At 44.9% G+C, this 18472-nt stretch overlaps 1 protein-coding gene across 2 annotated transcripts in view; it reads right to left on the reverse strand.

The window, feature by feature from the left end:
* Best2 (bestrophin 2) overlaps positions 1-18472 on the reverse strand; it is a 66459-nt gene that overhangs the window by 4668 nt on the left and 43319 nt on the right. For both annotated transcript variants that reach the window (XM_022081123.2, XM_022081122.2), the window contains exons 4-7: positions 15082-15211; positions 5827-6065; positions 1846-1950; positions 1246-1353 (exon numbers count right to left, since the gene is read on the reverse strand). In XM_022081123.2, the coding sequence (XP_021936815.2) occupies positions 1246-1353; positions 1846-1950; positions 5827-6065; positions 15082-15211 (582 nt within the window). The remainder of the gene's footprint in view (positions 1-1245; positions 1354-1845; positions 1951-5826; positions 6066-15081; positions 15212-18472) is intronic.

Consider the following 18472-nt stretch of genomic DNA (forward strand, 5'->3'; position numbering starts at 1 on the left):
TGCATTCGGCACGGAAGGGCACGGAAACTCCTCGCGGGGAAGAACAAGAAGAATAAAAGTGCCCGATGCTGCTGCCTAATATTAACCAAAATTGGAATGTGCTCATGCATGTCAGAAAAACTGTCGCCACGAAAATCCTTCCAGCCTTCTGGAATTCTTACGTGCGCACGGGCGGACGGACGGACGGAGCTATTTTCATAGGCGTTCCGGGTGTGCCCAGAAATCCAAGTCAGGGCGTGACGCCGAAGAGAAATATCCCCGCCTCAGACCTGAAGTTTTGACAAACGTAATACCGTGATTTTTGATCTTCTGGGTTGTGACGTCATCATAATTCGTAAAACTCGGTTTCCACAATATCTGTACACCCCTGTCACGGGGTCAGCCCGCAGCCAGAAACACGTTTCTTCTCATTTGTTGCATTGTTCATGAACATGCCTGCGATGATCTGGGAACTGCGTTCCCCCCGATAATTCGCAGTCGTGATCTATTTTGGAACGGCATTCCTCCATGTTTTTGTGGGATAAAAGACGAAAAGAACGTCCCGAAGAGGGGTCCTGGGGGTGGGGGTAATCGAAACCAGTGCAGTTCTCGGGGTCCTTGACTGCGGCATGAGTGACCTTCACACGAGATGCGGGTTGGGGGCGGGGGGGGGGGAGGGGGTCCCGACTGAAAGGCGTGTCTGGGGGCTGCTCCCCTGACATGGCCATCGGCGCAAGAAACCGGTCGACAAATTTCGTTCTAAAACGAGCGACGCGCAGTCTTGGACACGATCCCTTGTAACGTGCGCGCGCTGTTTCGTGAGCGTCTCCACGTTCCTTTCTCTGCCTGTCGCGTTATTCCTTCGAGGTATGCAACCCGAATCAACAAGATTTACGCAGAGCACGCCTTACCAAGCTTCTTATTTCATTCAATGCTCATTTAATGACGCTTTCAGCAGCTCAGGTTATGTAGCGTCAGATGATAGGATGAAAAATGAATCGGAAAGGATCTGGAAACGAAGCGGCCGTGGCATATTTTAATATTCAGTCGCATTTGCCTGGAGGGTCTGAGGAAAACAAGAAATATCCCCGGGACCTCCCGAGTGCAACGGCAATGCTTCGAATTGCACAAAAGACATCAACCAGCTTGACCAGCTGAGCAACTATTAGTGTATCAGGAAGGAGGAAGAGAATTTGTTATGTTGTAATAGTTTGCTGGACACGTCAAATTCAGAACGCAAAGGCTTCGAGGGCGAACCTTCCTTACCTTGATGTGTCGGTCAATCAGCCAGTTGAGCTCAATATCGTCGTCGTCCTCACCGAAAGGATTGATAAGAACTTCAGCCACTTTGAGCCAGCCGATGTAGAAGCAGAACTGCAACACAGACAACAAATGACGTCACTTCCCGCCTTCGCCTCCCAGGGCAAGTGTTTGTCCGTCGAGCCAAAATTCTCAGCGGGACAGAAATCGAACGGTCGAAGCCACCAAATTTTATGAATATTTCTAATCCATTAGAGTCCGGTGGTAACTATACATGCCATATGTACGCCTTGTAACCAGAAGAAGCCCCGTTATGCTTTTCATAACTTCGCAAGTAAACAATTTTCTTTACATTACCAGTTTAATCTCTCACAAATATGTTTTGTTTCGAAAGCTTCTGGTATTCCCCAGTCACATTTGTGGGCTGACGGAGAAAATTATGTAAATGTTCCTATAACAAATCCTGCACCTACCAAACATGTTGACAGACATGGTCCAGGTCCTCACTGCGAAACACACGTGTTTATTTGTGACCACTCAGCAGGATAATATTAAAACGAATTATCAAAGGAATGTCGTGGACTGGGCCTGGGGTTAAGTGTTTACCTGCAGCACTGTGAACAGGGGGAAGAACATGTCTGTGTCCGACAGGGTGAACTGGCGACCCATCAGCGCGGCGATGAAGTACGTGTACACGGACAGCGTTACCACCTGCAACAGGGCGACATCGTGAACGTGAGATCAACAGTTCGCTTCCTTCCTTGTTCCTGCCTTCTGCTTACAAAATCGTAACTTTTCTGTCGTTTTGGGATCAAAATGTAAACGTCCAGACACGGCTTAATCGGACAGAGTTCAGCCACCTTAATCGGATAGTAAACATTCACGAGCTGTCGGTAAAATTAATGTAAAGAACCGACCAATTTGTCGCATTCAGTACACGGGAAGCTAATTAGCCCGTTGACTTTAATTTAACACGCAGAAAAGAATCAGAAAAAACTTAGAGGAGAAAGCGGGGCTCTGTGACACGATCATGAACCTTGTAAAGTAATTTCTTCGGTGGATTAAGCTGGCATCGAGAGGTTTCTGACACAACGTGTATGTAAAGCATGTGGTGCATATAATTACCACTAGTTTTCGGGTAAATTCCTTTTGGTAACATTTCGCAACCGTGAGTACTTCATTGTAACACCGGAAATCACGTGTGTCGGGTCTGCATTGTGACGTCAGGAAACCTACACGACGCTGTTCTCATTGTCCGGGCCACAGGTGGGACACGCCCGTCCTCGCTTCAGACCAAGCACAAAGCTGTTCCCACAGCAAACGCCATGGAGTACCCTCGACGGACAACGCAGTCTCCCTGACAACAAAAGCTTTGCCTGGTGTCGGATACAGCACGACAAAGAAAGAGGCTGTTACGTCCCCAGACAGCGGCCAGCATAGAAAACGCCTTTGCAATTTCAACTATTCGTGGGATTGGCCCTCACGTGGCAACGCAGCAACATGTTGGCGTATATAAATATCTTGTCACAGTCCGACTTAAAATGGCGGATTTGTCATATTCGTAAACCCTTTTATTAGTTTAGAACCTGAACTACAGACAGCAGCTACCTCGTTCATGGGAACACTAAGAAAAACCACAAAGTTCCTTCAGCTGCAATGCAACATTCTTAGATTCGCGAAACTTCCTCGGGCAAGCAAAAATAGTCCGGCTGAGGGAAAAGACAATGCAGCTCTTTTGACGTAAATTTCCCACCTCTACGAGAAAGGCAATTTTGTACATTCACTTATTTAACTGAAACTCTGACGTGCATACGCGTTTTGTGTGCAGTTTAAATTACACCCGTTAAGGCCATCTGATCTGGAAAACAGTTCTTACGCAAACATTGTTCAACGGCACTTGAAATTAACTACATTTTATTGTTTACGGCGTCGCGTCGTAGAGAAAACTTAACAGCGAACAATGAAGCTATTCAAGCCGAATCAATGAGTTTAACGACTTTTTCCGCTGATAGCACCAAGGAAGAAAAACAAATCCGAGATCGCGTCACCACGCATGCTGACGAATGGAACACTGAGGTTTAAGTTGGCAACGTGTAAGACTTAAACAATAGAAAATGGACTCCGACAAAGTCCAGTTATGTGAAAGGCGCGTACAAGGGAATTGCAACGTGGAGTTTCGGACACGGCGTATTCAAGAACACTTCTTTCTGTGGAGATTCCTCAAAAAAGAGTTAATTTCAATTCCCCACGAAATCTAATAAACTTAAAGACAATTTCAAATAGATCGACTAAAACGGGCGAATGTTTTTCCTTCGAGAAGATGGCGGACATTCTGCAGAAACGTTCTGGAACGTACCTAAAAGTCATTTGTCATATTACACTGATGCCAGCAAGGCTCACAAATGCTGTTGTAGTTAGCGATGCCTTTTTAATGGAACATACTGTACAACGTTAATTACCGTAACTCATACACGTACATTCGACCGTTGTGCCGTATCAAAACAAGACACGGGGTACGTTGAATGTGTCTTCGGCCAAGCCGCCATGTTGCGAAATTGGCAGAATATTGAGCGAGAAAAGCATTTCGCCAGTGGTATTCAACCTGGGGTACGCGTACCCCCGGGGGACGCGAAGACATCTTAGGGAGTACGTGAAATTTAAAAAAAAAATTATTTTATGATAAACACTGAATAATCAGTAATGTAATTTATTTTAGATGTAGATTATATACTATGTATAACTTAAATTTGGGGGTACAAAGTTGAAGAGAAATTATATCTGGGGGGTACGCGAACAAAAAAAGGTTGAATACCACTGGTTTCGGCAGTTCAACACTTTATTTCCATCTATTGCTTTGTACGGACGCGACATTCGGACTCTCAACAAAATAACACGGGTGTTTGAAATCAAAAGTGTTGAGGAGGATATTTTAAACTAAGAGATGCCATAACAGAGGAGATAAAGGAAAATACGTGATGAGCCTGTACTTTTCACTAAGTATTATGATCAAATGAAGAAGGGTTCAGATGGTCAGGACACATAGCACGCATGGGGATTACAACAATAAGATTATTTCAGTTAGACAATCTGAAAGCCTTAGGCTTAGACCTACATCAGAGGATAATATTAAAACGAATCTTAGAGAAGCAGGATGCGATGTACAGCAAATAAGAAACCACTGACGGATTCTTGTAATCGCGGTAATGAACACTCGCGTTTTATAAAACGTTTGGAACTTACTGACTAGATTTTTTAAAGCTGCAATGATTTCTTTGTCAGCAGTCGCTCCAAATGAGCACAGGCTATTCCAATACTTCGACAGCAACGAATGGCTTGTTTACGGAAGTCTGCTCTTGGCTTACCTGGAACTACTCCAGTCCGGGAAGTCTTTACATTTCTCTCCGAGAGGTTAATAATAAACGGACCGGTTTAAATACGTCTGTTCTTTAACAATAGTCTTCTCGTCTGCACAATAAATGAGTCTTGGCTATTAATCTATTCACGTCAAAGCAACAAGCAACTGAAGTTTAATAAGCAATCACAGGAGACTGCCGTTGAAGACAGACCCAAAACGGTGACAACGCACATGTCCGAAGCCGTGTTTCAAGTAGAACTGCCAACAGAGTGAGACAATATTGTGCAAAATGTTCTGTTAATTGAAAGGATGCCAATAACCAGTCTCTTACGGAACCCCAAAGTTCATTACCACATCGACTTGTATGTAGACACCAACGTTTCGAAGAACATACTGCCTCCATCTTCAGAGCTGAATACTAAGGTTACTGCAGGCTAGTACTCAAGAGATTAGTCAAGACTGGGGTGCAAATTGCGATTTCAAAGACTCGCAATTCTCGTCAGCTGAGTCCTCGCCACTGCAGTGGACAGTGCAATGTTGAGCGACCACTGGGTGCTCAGACCGCGGGTCCCCGTCTGTTTCTTTCCAGAGAACTTGAGGTGAGAGCGAAGTGGAAATACTTTGCTTGTCTATTTTCATCACTGTCTGTACCACGTCCGTTATACTGCCATCCACAAGGCGTTGGAAGAGCACGTGAACTCGATGCTATTCAGAATTCCAAGAAGTTACAACCGTTAACAAAACTGCAGCTCGGCGAGACAGATTTGTTGACAACGCAGATCAGTGGCAAAGACTAGTAATAAATAGCAAACAGACTTGTAGGCCAATAGTTCTGCTTTTAAAGCTTTTTGAATATTCTAAAGATTAAGATAGATCTTGATGGAAGCATAAGCGTAATCAAGGGAACTGAGGAGGATTAATCTCCCCAACCCCACAAATCCCTTTCGGAAATGACAAAAACTCTGTTAGTCTGCAAAACGATGGGTTGGTTTCTTGAGGCAGGCTTACAGACTACCATAAATCGGAAAACAAAATACCGACTGCAAATGAATTTACCTACAATGAGAAAAAAACTGAACAGAACACTAACCGGTAAGGCCTATTATTGAGACTGAAAACATTTGTGGCCATCAATATTTATCCCTAAGGTATCACGTACAAAGTGCTCTCAAGGAACGTTCATACATATACAGGATGATGTCATTAAGAGGCTGGGTTGTGCTGCCACTGACCTGGGTGTACACCAGGGGCACACAGACGGTGTCGTATCCTATGAGCGAGCCCAGTCTCCGCCTGATGTCCGACAGCTCCACGAGCATTGTCTGTACCACGTGGTCGTTGAGGATCAGAGACTCCTTGCGTGCGCGATTAATGATATTCGTGGCCCAGATTAGAGGCATCCAGTACTTGGACATCTCCGTCTTTTCGTCCATCATCTCAAAGATCTTCTTCTCGCTTTCCATCATCAGACCTGCAGAACAGAATTTCAAACAATTTATCCATGGCTACCGTGCATTTGGGGAAAACAAAACCTTTTTTGAATGAGGTTGCGTACGGTAATCTACAAGTTCTCTGTGCAGATCTGCTCTCGGCTGTGTGGCAGGCAAGTAAGTAAGTGGCCGAGACATCTCAGGGCATGAATGACCTACAACGCAAATCCGAACTTTCGCGGAAGGCTTTATTTAGACCGGCGAAATTTCTCTAGACGCCGCAGGGTCGAATTCAAAAAGTTTCTTCTGGGAACTAAGTACCAGATCCTCCAGTGAACAACACAGTAGTTGAACGATTTATTGACTTAGCTGCACGATTTTCCTCAGGTGTTAAACTGTCTCCCAGATATGAAGCTTTCGGAGAGACTCTCCGCATCCTCCTTCATGGTAGAACGTCAGAAGTGTTATCAATATTTGTTCTAAAAAATAATACCGACGTTTCGGAGGTAGACGCTGCAGATTGTTATAAGGAAACAGAATAATCCCCACTTCGCGCTGCCTTGCCAGAAACGAGAGCCGCCGAAACACTCCGAGATGTGTTTTATCTCAAACTGTTTCGATGATTCTGTGATGTTTACAGTGCCATTAAGATGGCGGGAAGAAATTAACCCAAGAGCTAAGAGAGAGAGAGAGAGCCTACAGACCGGAAATAGAGCAAGCACTGTTTCAGGAAGACGCCGAAATTTCAGCCCTTTCCCTTTTGCCCTAGATTTTAACATTAGGGTAGAGTGGGGATTATGAGGAGATTTTTTACAGTGTGGGGCTTGTATTTGCAGAAAAAGAATCGAGAACGGGTTTCATTCTGTGGATTCCTTCGATCTAACCAGGAGAATTCTGGGAGGGTACAGTGCCATATGGTCAGCGTCATGCTCCGTCTGCATTACCCACTCCGAAGTCTCGAGAATAGAAAAACTTACAGAGGAATTTGCAAGAGGACATCGCACCTCGGACCACAAATCGCGCAAATATTCGAGCCGACGTCGGAACCTCAAATCCTGCTGTCTTGATATTGTCTGGACCAACTTCCCTTTTGTGTGTTTTTCAACAATATTTAAAAAATACAACTTAATTTCGCCAGAAACCAGTGAATTCCACGTCCTCGCGGGTTTCCCAAGTTGTAACGCCGCTTGCAAGTAAGAACGTTTGACGATCTGGATACGTCAAGATGCAGACGACAGCGGATGACAAGGCAGCGGGACTTCCTTTCCTGGAAGATGATTCATCCGAAGTGCCGCCTTGGGCAAGGCTGCAGCTGGACTGACACAAGTAACGTGACCCCACGCAAGCCTGCGCCCCGATAGCTGGACGGAATGCGGAATAATGAGGGCTGTTCCTCCTCGTCTATCAGCGGAAGCAACGCGGAACCTTCTCCGTGGCTAGCGCCATGAAGCAGACAGCCAAGACGTTCTCCTCTCCGTTTGTGGAACCCGAAGGTACACCCTGGTCCCTGCCTTGAGCCAGATGAATCCAATCCATACTCCCCAACCTTATTTCTCCAAGACAGATTTTAATATCGACCTCCAATCTACGCCTTTGTTTTCCGAGTGATCTCTTCCCTTCAGGCTTTCCACTCAAAATTTTGTGCGCATTTACCATCTCCCCAATTCGTGCTACATTCCAACCCATCTTCCTGATAATATCCTGTGAAGAATACAAATTATGGATCTTCTTATCGCCCAATTTTTTTTCCCACCATCAGGGTCACTTCATCCCCCTTCGGGCCCAATGTTCGCCTTACTTATCACTCAATTCTCAAACATCCTCAATCTGCGTTCACCCCGCCCCAAAAAACAACAGGTAAAATTGTAGAAATAAATAATTTAATCTTTATATTTCAGACAGCAGACGAGAAGACGGAATATTCTGAAATGTGTGGCACCAGTCAATTCGCACATTTTTTGATCTTTATCTGCTAGTCTAGATTGAAATTCCCACAGAGGTTTGAGACAAGGACCTATAGATACAGGGGAGAACAATAAGCCATGACCCGCATTCCTATAGACGAACTGCCGAGCCGGTTGATTGGACGACTACACACGTGACTTGTATCAGCGGCGCCGTCCAATGACCGATCGGTTGTCACTTCCATCAAGCGCCTTTAACCCTCTGAAGCCGAAGCTCGAAAATATTAATATTAAAAAATTCAGTCCGTACTGCAAAGAAAACAACACTTTACCATTACAAAGAACAACCTCATTTGAGATTCTCACGGCGGTGAGTACGAAGATGGCTGTCTTACGGGTTGTAGCGCCGTGTAGTCTGATAGACGTTTACCGACGTTTCAGAGGTCCTTGCGTTCTACGTTCTACGTTCGCCTTCAGCTGACGTATAGAGCGAACGGACATCAGCAGCTGATACAGAGTCACTGAAAAGTCTAACCAACATCACCCCAATATAGGCCTGTAATTTCGAGCTTCTGAAGACTCGTGGATTTAGTGACACTGTATCAACTGCTAAAATTACGTTTCTCCAATTTCACAATTCCTCAGATAAGTAAAACAATCACGAAAATAAATTGGCACACACACACAGCGAATATGGAACTAGATCAGTTACGTTTCGTAGGTAAAGTATTCGACTCGAGACACAATTTTAATGTGGATTTTATACGGATTTCAGTTCCGTCACAAAAAGAGAAAGTTCCGGCTAAGTACGGCTCTGAATTAACACATGGCGGTGCATAATTGCCAATTTCTAATGCATTTTATCCCAAAACAAAAGCCAAATTGGCGCTCTCGATTTGGCATAGTTTACAAGACTTTTCACAACGCTTCAAGAGTCAGCAGTCACAACGGCTATAGCTGACAACGTCTTGGCGTGCAGCCTTGCCAGGCCCCTGCACCCCGGGCACAATGGTCTACACAGGACGCGATTACGAAATAAATATCACCGTCGGGGATCAAACATCGGTTATCCGGCTTCTAACCGGTCGCTTTATTTACGGGGTTACTTATTCATTATCCCACGCCTTGAAATTCATAGAAAAGTGTTCTGTTTCCTATCTGCACAGAATTAACAGCAAAGGGCAAATTACGCGTTTCCCAATCCTGGTTTCTAATTCAGCTTTCGACTAGTTCAGGCGAGAGTTTCATAAGACAGTTTCAGATCACTGCCCTGGTGCTACATTGTGTTCTGGATCACGGCAACCTGCGATCACTCGCCGACATGAATATTGCAGCCGTGTTATGCGATTGTACTTTTCCAATGCAGTCTTGAAGCTTTTGCTGTAAAGAACGAGATCTGCTTTGTATCCTTTAGTGCGCTGAGTAGTTGATACTCCAGATCAGTACCTACTTTGTTAATTTAATCACTTACTACCAATTAAGTATCTAACAAACGTTTATGGTGCAGAGTGAGTCTCGGACGCTAACAGTCGCTCATTGATAAAAAAATTACCCTCCTTTTATATAACCCGAGGGTTCATTACCGTGTTCGCAAAAGCCCAACACTCGACGCTATTCCGAGCCAGTTGAATCCAAACCACCCAGCGTTAGGTGGACACAGTCCTTTGCATACAAAATCAACTTAATAAATGATAAATTAATCGAGTTCACATCCTTTAAGATAAATGTTAATATTTATTTTTATTTTGAGGTTTTTCGTTCTAAAATTTGGCACGCATTTCTCATCTCCCCACAAATCCTTCCAATCTTCTGATCTGATTAACCTTCTAATATTCTGAGCAGTTTGTAAGTTATAAAGCTCCTGATGCAGACACTTCAGAAAATGAGCTCTGACAAACCGAAAGAAGGTAAATTGATACCAGAATATTTCTGAGAACAAGTGCATGTATGTAACTGCAAACGTGCAGATCCAAATACGGTGTGAGTCACAATTAAGTCCCGATTTAAAGAACGTAACTCTGAAATCACCAGGCGAGTCATATTAAGCACGTACGGAAATGTAAATTGTAAGAACATACTTGCAGTTCGTTTCAGTATGATGCGCTTGGTCTGATATCCGCAGCTTTCCTCATTTCAGAGTTAGAGCGCCTCTAATTCGAGTCATAATTATGGCTCATCCTGTATTATCTGCCAGTACCTGACACAGATGATGCAGGTAATGACCGCGGAAGTATAAGAAATAAATAATTTCAGAAACCGCAGGAAAATATAATTTACTGAAGACGGTTCTAGTCGGAGAAGGTAAGCAAATATTTCTGTCTTCACGACCGACAATCAAGTTACGCGTGCAGATCAGATGAGTAAAACAAGTTAGGAGATGCACGCATCGCCAGGACACGAGGTCTCGCATTTGCCTCGTGGTTCTGCGGGTCAGTGGGGGATCCTCCGTTGCCACTTTCGCAAGCAGAAACGCCGGATCAGGTAACTAACACCATCTAGTACCAAGGTCAAGAATGCGTGGAGCTGCTCCTCCAATTTTCCAATTAAACGCGAGATAAAACTTTGCCCTCACGGAATGTAGGACGAGCATTTTAATTTCCCGTGAGTGTACTTCGCGACTTTCTCGTTGCTCCCAGTTTGCCACTTGCTGTCGGGTAATTACAGCCTCCGTGCAGAGGCGCCGTGCACTGGCGCCGCCAAGGCATCGGTCAGTCTGCTGACCCGATTTCAGGTCGAAGAATCACCAGAGCGTCCGATATGTACATCCCTGCGAGGTATGCAGACGCAGACACAAGCGTTCATAACAAAGCACAGCAATCACTGGAGAACTAATTACTCAGAGACGCCTGTTGCTAAGAAACGAGAAAGTTTACCGCTTGGACGGGTCTGCGGAACTTGTCTGGCGGGCGCCATATTCCCCACGGGGCGACAGCAGTCCATCGGCGACGTACAAGTGTAACGCCGGTTCATGCAGGTCTCGGAATTTGTGACGAGGCAGGAACTACTTGTTCCAGCAGCTTCATATTAATGATTTTCAGAAGCTGATTTTCTTTCAGCTTGTAAGTAACTTATCAGCCACTTGAGAAGGCTTGGAATTCCAAAGGAAGTGACTTTGGGTCAAAACAAGTTGTTCGTCGAACTATGGTGAGCGCCTTGTCACGCTCTGCCTCTGGCCAATTCGGATCCTTTCCGAACAGTGGCTTATGACGACCACTCACTGCACCCCCCACCCCCAACCAAACTTCCCGACCCATAGCTAACGTCGTAAAAAAATAATGGGTAAAATTAGGATAATTGATACAGTATCCTCTTTTAAATATGTGACTAAAACCGGTCACATGCTTCGCGCAGGCCAAAGTGTGGTAGGGAGTGGGTGACCTTCCAAGAGCTCGCCTTCTGACCTCATGCACGTTCTACGGTCAGCAGCTCAAAGGCAGTGAGTGAGTGGTTTCTAAATCTTCAGCAACGGAAGTGAAATTAAAAGGTTTACGTATCTGTCAGATCGGGCGCGCTTAAGACTAAAGTGTCGTCAATATTGTGTCTAAGTGAGAACGCTATTTTGTCTGTTGGAAACCTGTTTTGCTTGCTAGCGGTCAGTTATTCTTCCACAGCCTCCGACAGGCCTTAGAAACCTCATCCTAGCTGCTTCAATGTCTTTGGCAAGAGTCTGAATGAAAAAGAAGGCACCTGGGTAAAACCTCGTTCTCCGATCAAGAGCGTTGCTAAATTCTGGTGACTGAGCAGTCACATTAAAGTAAGCCACGATCTATTCTGTAGAGTTTTGCCTCACCCAAAGGATACGCAACGTTAGACCTACAGGACCCGAAATACCACCGCGATTTAATGACCCCTTGCGTGTGACGTAGCACGCCCCAGCTCAAGCGTAAGAATGTAGCGCTGCTGTCAGATCTTCATTTGCATTCCAAACTGTGAAATATGCAGTCGCAAGGCTGTAGTGGTCAGATTACATACCAGCAGCGGCAGGTGATTCACCCGCAAGCAGTGCAACTGGAAAACACGTGACTGTCGACAAATTCCGTTTCTAGGCGACAGAACTGAACACTGAGTCACGGGGTAATTAATAAAAAAATAACTATCGAAGAATGTGAAAGAAAAACGAGAAGAACGAGGCATAAAAAGCCCTTTTCAGTGCGACGAGACAGTTTTACGTCGTTCAAGAGTCGATTTACTTATTCAGTCCGCGTTTAGGAAGAGGAATGAGCGCTCGGAGCAGAAATCCGACAGACTGCCTGACACAGAGAGGACAAGTCCATAAACAACATTTAGAACGACTTACTGAGCTAATGTTATAACGACGTAATGCCTCAAATAGCATAATCCAACAACGTTGTTGGATCTTTAACAGAGTGGACACAGTGTCAACTTGTAATGCCACGGATAAAGCCGACAACCTTGTGTTCCTGGATTTATTCCTAACGAGTAACAGCTGATTCTGCCAAGTAGCACTTAGCAATTCAGACGAGACACGCCAACCGAGTCCCATTCAGCGACAGATGAACCCTCAACACTTCTCAGCATTTTAATTAAGGCGGTCGGTGTGGGAACTTACTTGCTCGACTGTGGGCTCATCGTTACACGACAGGCTTCAGGTGGGAAAAATTCTTTCCTCTTTAATGAATAGACATTATCACGTAACTCTTTTAAATTCGCGAAAAATTAAAGTTGCCGGATGGATTCGATGTTAAACAGTTCTAATTTATATCGGTGAGAAATAAACGTAATACCAAGTCCGTTGACACGTCGGACACATTCCTTAGTTTGCGCATTCACGACTACAACCAAATACCAGACACAGAGAAACCCGACGCTCGTCGAAATAACATTTAAGAATTCGATTCTCACCCCTAAGAAAACACCGCGCTTCTTCATCGAAAAACATCGTTGTGAGATTTCAGGTTCTCACGGCGTCGAGTACGAAGATGGCGGTCTTCTGGGTTGCGCCTTGCAATGCGTTAAAAGTTTACCGACGTTTCAGAGTTTTCATCTCCCTGATGATGGAGGCAGCAAATACCTCTGAAACGCCCGTAAATTTGTATAAGACTGCATGGTGCAACACTCAGAAGACGCTCATCTTCATTAGAAGCCTTCAGAACCTGAAATTAATTGGTTGCTGCACGCTGATGTGCGTCGATAATACCTCGAGCCTTAAGCACGAAAGAAGAGGACTCTGGGGCTTGCGTTACAGCCACTGAGGCATCATTTGTCCTTCGTGTCCCGTACCGCTGAACATTCCTCACCTAACAATTACGGCCTCTCCTTAAGCGACTCAAATGAAAGGTTTGTTTAAAATATGCAAAGTAGACACCTGTGATTCACAGTGTACCTGGAAAAGTACAGTCTGCGGTAGCCACTGGCGTCAGGCCATCAGACAGAACAAAACGCCGACTAAAAATAACAACGGACACACGCTCTGGGCAACACTCGACCGACGTACACGTGTCGGAGTCCATCACATGTTACCCGGCCGACCTGTCTGGTACAACCGTTTCTTCAGCAATCCGCAGTTCACGTGTGTATTGTCAATTTCATGCAAGAACCAATCAGACTGGCGACAAATACGGGTCTGTTTCCTGGACGACTGAAACGTCTATCACTAATTGGACGGTCCGCGTGTTTTGCCGCTCGTTTGAACTGAAATCTCAAGTTAACAGTACTTTTCAGTCCACAAGAATATCGGCAGGCTAATATATGAGACTGGAGTAGTGTTTCTTCACTCGGGCAAAGCGATTAAAGGATACGTTCTTTACATTTCAGTTAAATTAAAATTTGTTGGTTTGTTTCGACCGCGCGTACTAACACGAGCCTAGAGGCCCGTTTCATTTTCGTGCCAATTTTGTTTTAATCTGTTTCACTACTACTCGCGCGATCTTCACAATGGCAACCCCTTGTCGGCTGTCCGCGACTGCTTACTCAGCATCACTCGCAACACTCGCCCCTCGCTGTTCAGAATGCAAGTTTCGTTTTCTGCAATCGACCTTTGGATAACTCCGTCACGCCTGGAGGATTGTCCGAGTCAAGATGCCATGAAATGAACCACTGCAGCGACACGCACGAGTATCTTCGTGCAGCTGGGCAAGAGCGCGTCTCGTGATTTTCGGTATAATATTTGGGAGTCCGAATGGGAGGGACATGCAGCACGCATAAGAGAGATGGAAAATTATATAAAATCTCAATTGGAAGCTCTGAAAGGGATACACCATTTTCGCTTGGGAGTCACAGGCAACAGACAGGATAATTAAGCTAAAACTGACCTTAACTGGCTCTTGTGAACACGGTAATGAACGTCGACATTTCACGAATTAATGCCGGGGAGTTATTTGATCAGCTGAGCGACGTTCGACTGCTCGAGAACGATTCTGATCCGCGGAGTTCAATTCATTTCTGTGGCCGCGTCAGGCCAACAGCAGCTGACAAGGCGATACTGCTGCTATCTTCAGGCTACTTCATGCAAGAGTGGAACAAATGAAGAAATAACAGCAAAACAGAATTTCGTGTTCTATCAAACGTAACTGGTAATACGCGCGAAGTTTTTGCGATAATTGCACAGTCTGATAAAACTGACAACGGAGACGAAGCGTTTCGACGGCACTCGAATTTTCCAAAACTAGACATTTTATTTATAGCAGTGTTCACAGTGCCCTTGAATATTATATTTGTCTTAATCTGTGCAAATAGTAATTACAAACGAAATGCCCGACGCACAGCGATTTTTCCATTACCAGCGAGAAGTGTGTTTGTATTACGGCCACATCAAACACACAGACGTAATAAGTACACACGACACAGCCAAGGGTGTGTTCCGTGATTGCTTACATTGGACTTAACCGAGACAGCAGAACATCAGACAGTCTCAAATGCACTCGCAGAGGACGTGCAGGACAGACCCAGCTGTTTGCTTTCTTCACGCTCCGACTACCTTTACTACTATGAAAAAACACTGACGCCGCACTGCGATAAATCTTGTAAACACCGAACAAATCGCTTTATGCATTACGCCGTACGACTGCCTATTGACGGTATGGACGAGGCTCGGATCTTGCCTCGGAAGGAGCCCCCAGGTGTCAGCTGGAAGAACAGGATCCTTCACGAGCAGATTAGAAACCAGTAGCGTACTGAAAATATCCGTACTCACCAGCATCGACCATGTGTTGCCATGTGGGAAAACGTTTCTTCACTCGGAAACTGACCTTCTGCATGGTGATGACGTAAGACAACATGGCGTAGCGGACAATATTCCTTCGCATTAATCTTCCTCTCTCATCCTGAGAAAAACAGAAGAATACAACGCAAGAATCACATTTTGATTGCAAACAAAAGAAGTAGTTTCTTCCAGGCTGTGTCAGTTTACTCACAGTGAAGAATGGACTGGAAGGGATGTGAAAGGAAGCGATCGTGGCCTACACAAAGATTATAACAGAGGGAAGGCCTTGAATTTCTTTTTATATTTGACCCCTTCCGCCCCTCCCCGTGGCACTAAGGTAAAGGTCACATTGGTTGCCAGGCCGCTGCTCAGCGACAACTGCGCAAACGCAAACACAAGAAGAATTTGCGTTCAGTCTCGAAATCATTAGCTGCTCTTCGATAAGCGCAATAGTGAACTAGTGAATACTGACCCTGAAACACTTTGTAAAACCGTACGAAACATTCTAAAAAGGATGTGCAAACAATGTTGCAGTCTGGGTTAAACAAATGTCCTGTAGTATGAACATAATCCTTCGGTTACAATAATCTCAGATGGTTATGCTTATTGATCTGCAAATAACAGCGCCGGCGAATTTGTCGTATCATTTACACGCTCGCAATAATATTTACATAACGGCCCTAACAAATACGAACTGATAACAGCTCGCTACGAGGCTACTGTGCTCTTGCCTCTGTTACACGACGACCTACAAAGTGACGTAACGGATTCTGAAGGTTGTATTCCGGTAAAATTTGTAATTTCGTCCTTCGAACACATATTTACCTGTTTTGAATATTTGGTTATTCATCGCCACGACTTAATTGACTGATTCATCACGCCTTTGAGGTCCACTCACTGTCAGCTCTTGTGCATTCAGATGAAAACGTGCGTCGTTCATAAATACAGGCAATAAAATTCGCGAGGGTCAATGTGTTCTACAGCGCTCGCAATTTGTCTCCGGAGTTACAAACACTAATTCCTCGTGTTGTTTGTGTTTTGCTGCCCGCTGTAATTCCACATTACTCTCGATTCTTTTATCCGGTGCGAAAATACAACACTGACTCTCACTGAGTTTCAACTTCCCGTGTCATATCTAAAAAGACCTTTAATTAACAAGTTCCTTTCCAGTAGTAAAACTGGGGCAATTCTGCCTGTTCGTTTCTTTAATACAAACTGCATAATATGGTTTCCAACCAGCGGCGAGAAATACAAGACAGTAGAAGAAATTTAAACCACAGACACGCCGATCGAAAATGTATCAAATAAAATGTACGTATTTAAAATACGTAGATGACACAGCGCCCACGCGTCTCGCGCGACGTCTGTTGGTATTTTACGTAATTACGACACGGAGGGAAAAGTCTGCAGGTCAGAAAGGCCCACTGGCAGAGACGACAAAAGACGTAACAGAACTTACATTTGACGGCCTTGAAATTCGACCATTCGCGTCACGACACCGCAAATATTACTGCAGACTCAGCAAACTCCGAAAGAAACATCGATTTCGAGACGACGGGGTCGTATTCAGAATGAGGACGTGTGGTCCATCGGGTTCCACCGCGCCGTCCGTCCGTCAACTGAGCAGAATGTCGTAGCGGATTACCGGACCTCCTATCCGAGGTGTATCGCGTTTTTCCTCAGTCTCAACAAACAAAAGAAAGGTGAGTATATTCAAGCAGACCAAGACCCAGAACAGGACCCAGAAGAAAAAAATCTTCTGAAAGCTGTAATCAATTATGGAATCTCTGTAAAATCCACGGAAGAACGACATTTAATCATCGCTGCAACTACGAGCGCCAGAAGACAATCTACGAAATCGCGGAAACATTCCAAAGTTGCTGACAAGTGCTCAAGCGGGTTGTAGGTGGTCCACAGACTGCAATTTGTTGGATCAACCAGCGTATTAGTGTCAGTCGAAAAGGAGCGGCTTAAAATGGCTTAAGAACCCCCCCGGAGTGCGGGGAAAGGTCACGAAACCTGTGCTCGAATCCCGGCCACACCCCTGTGGGCGTGTTGGGTAAACCCACGAGGAACAAGGTCTTTTCCCAGAAACGGAGACTTACGATGCCCAAGAACTGAAGGAACAGCCACGTCTGGAAATGGGACGAGCGATTGTGTGTAAAAAATTTCGCCAGCGTATATATGAAGTGGAAATCCACAAGGCCACTCGCAGTGAGTTACCTGAACCGTGTGACGCAAAATTTAGATCAGGCAGAAGTGTGAAGTTACGTAAGGACGCCATCGATGCTGACCCATAATACAGATACGTTTTCCTCAAACGGAGTGGAGGTGCTCTCGCTGGTCACGTGACAATTTACGCAAGCTCGGAATTAAGTACAAATTAAAAGACTTTACAGCGCAACCAATTCACGGTCTTTACACGCGTGTTCCAGGGTTTTCCTGCTTTTTCAGCACTACGTATAAAAGCACACGAGTCCATTTCTTCCATCAGATAAAAGAATCTGCGCTTGAACTTATGTCATTCTGAAATAATTTAATGATGCTTATTTCAGATTCACGAATGCTGACAATTCGGTTTTCATGTTACAGTCAACGGCAACCCAGAACTCTCGTCATCAACAAAAGTCCGACCCCCTTTGAATTTTCCAACGTGTCCAAAACATTGAAATAATCACCATCGCGCTGTGTCGCCGTGTTAAGAGTACCGCAGTAATGCCACTACTGAAAAGCCAAACAAAATTACAAAGGAACGTTCCCACTGGCACCGTCTTCATTGCTACCAACATCACCTGACTTGAACATGGGTTGCGCCTCGTGGCGTGACAGTTCTTCGACGTTTCAGAGGTTCTTACTGCGTCCATCATCAGGTAGTTGTCCTGACGATGAGAGGCAGTAAGCACGTATGAAACATCGGTAAACATCTACCAGACTAGAGAAACATATTCTTAGAAATATCTATAAATGTCTTCCATCACCTTGGTTAATCGAGTCCACGACTCAGTTATTTTGTACAAAACTATTATTAGTGAAATTACAAAGTCAATGTTTCTTAATTTCTCCCCCGTGTGCATCACACGCGTCGCCATTCTGACCATCCTTGATTGCACAAAGCATTCAAGATGGAATTTCTTCAACCGAAGTACACACAATCGTCCGCTGCACGGCTCAACGCAGCAGGGAACAATCGATTTCGCTGACGTAACCCCCCCCCCCCCCCAAAAAAAAAAAAAAAAAAACAGCCACTTACATCAAGTTCCCAGAAATCTGTTGCTGCATCGGATTCGCTGTTACGACGTAAGATTTGAGGTTTTCGCGTCTTGTATATTTAATAAATTCCGCACGGGTACCAAAATATCTGAGGCTCCATCCAAAGCACTGC

This window comes from Zootermopsis nevadensis, unplaced genomic scaffold (assembly GCF_977971745.1).
Source record: "Zootermopsis nevadensis isolate Lab colony 2312 unplaced genomic scaffold, Znev_1.0 Znev_ptg000011l, whole genome shotgun sequence".
In the NCBI taxonomy this organism is placed as follows: Eukaryota; Metazoa; Arthropoda; class Insecta; order Blattodea; family Termopsidae; genus Zootermopsis; species Zootermopsis nevadensis.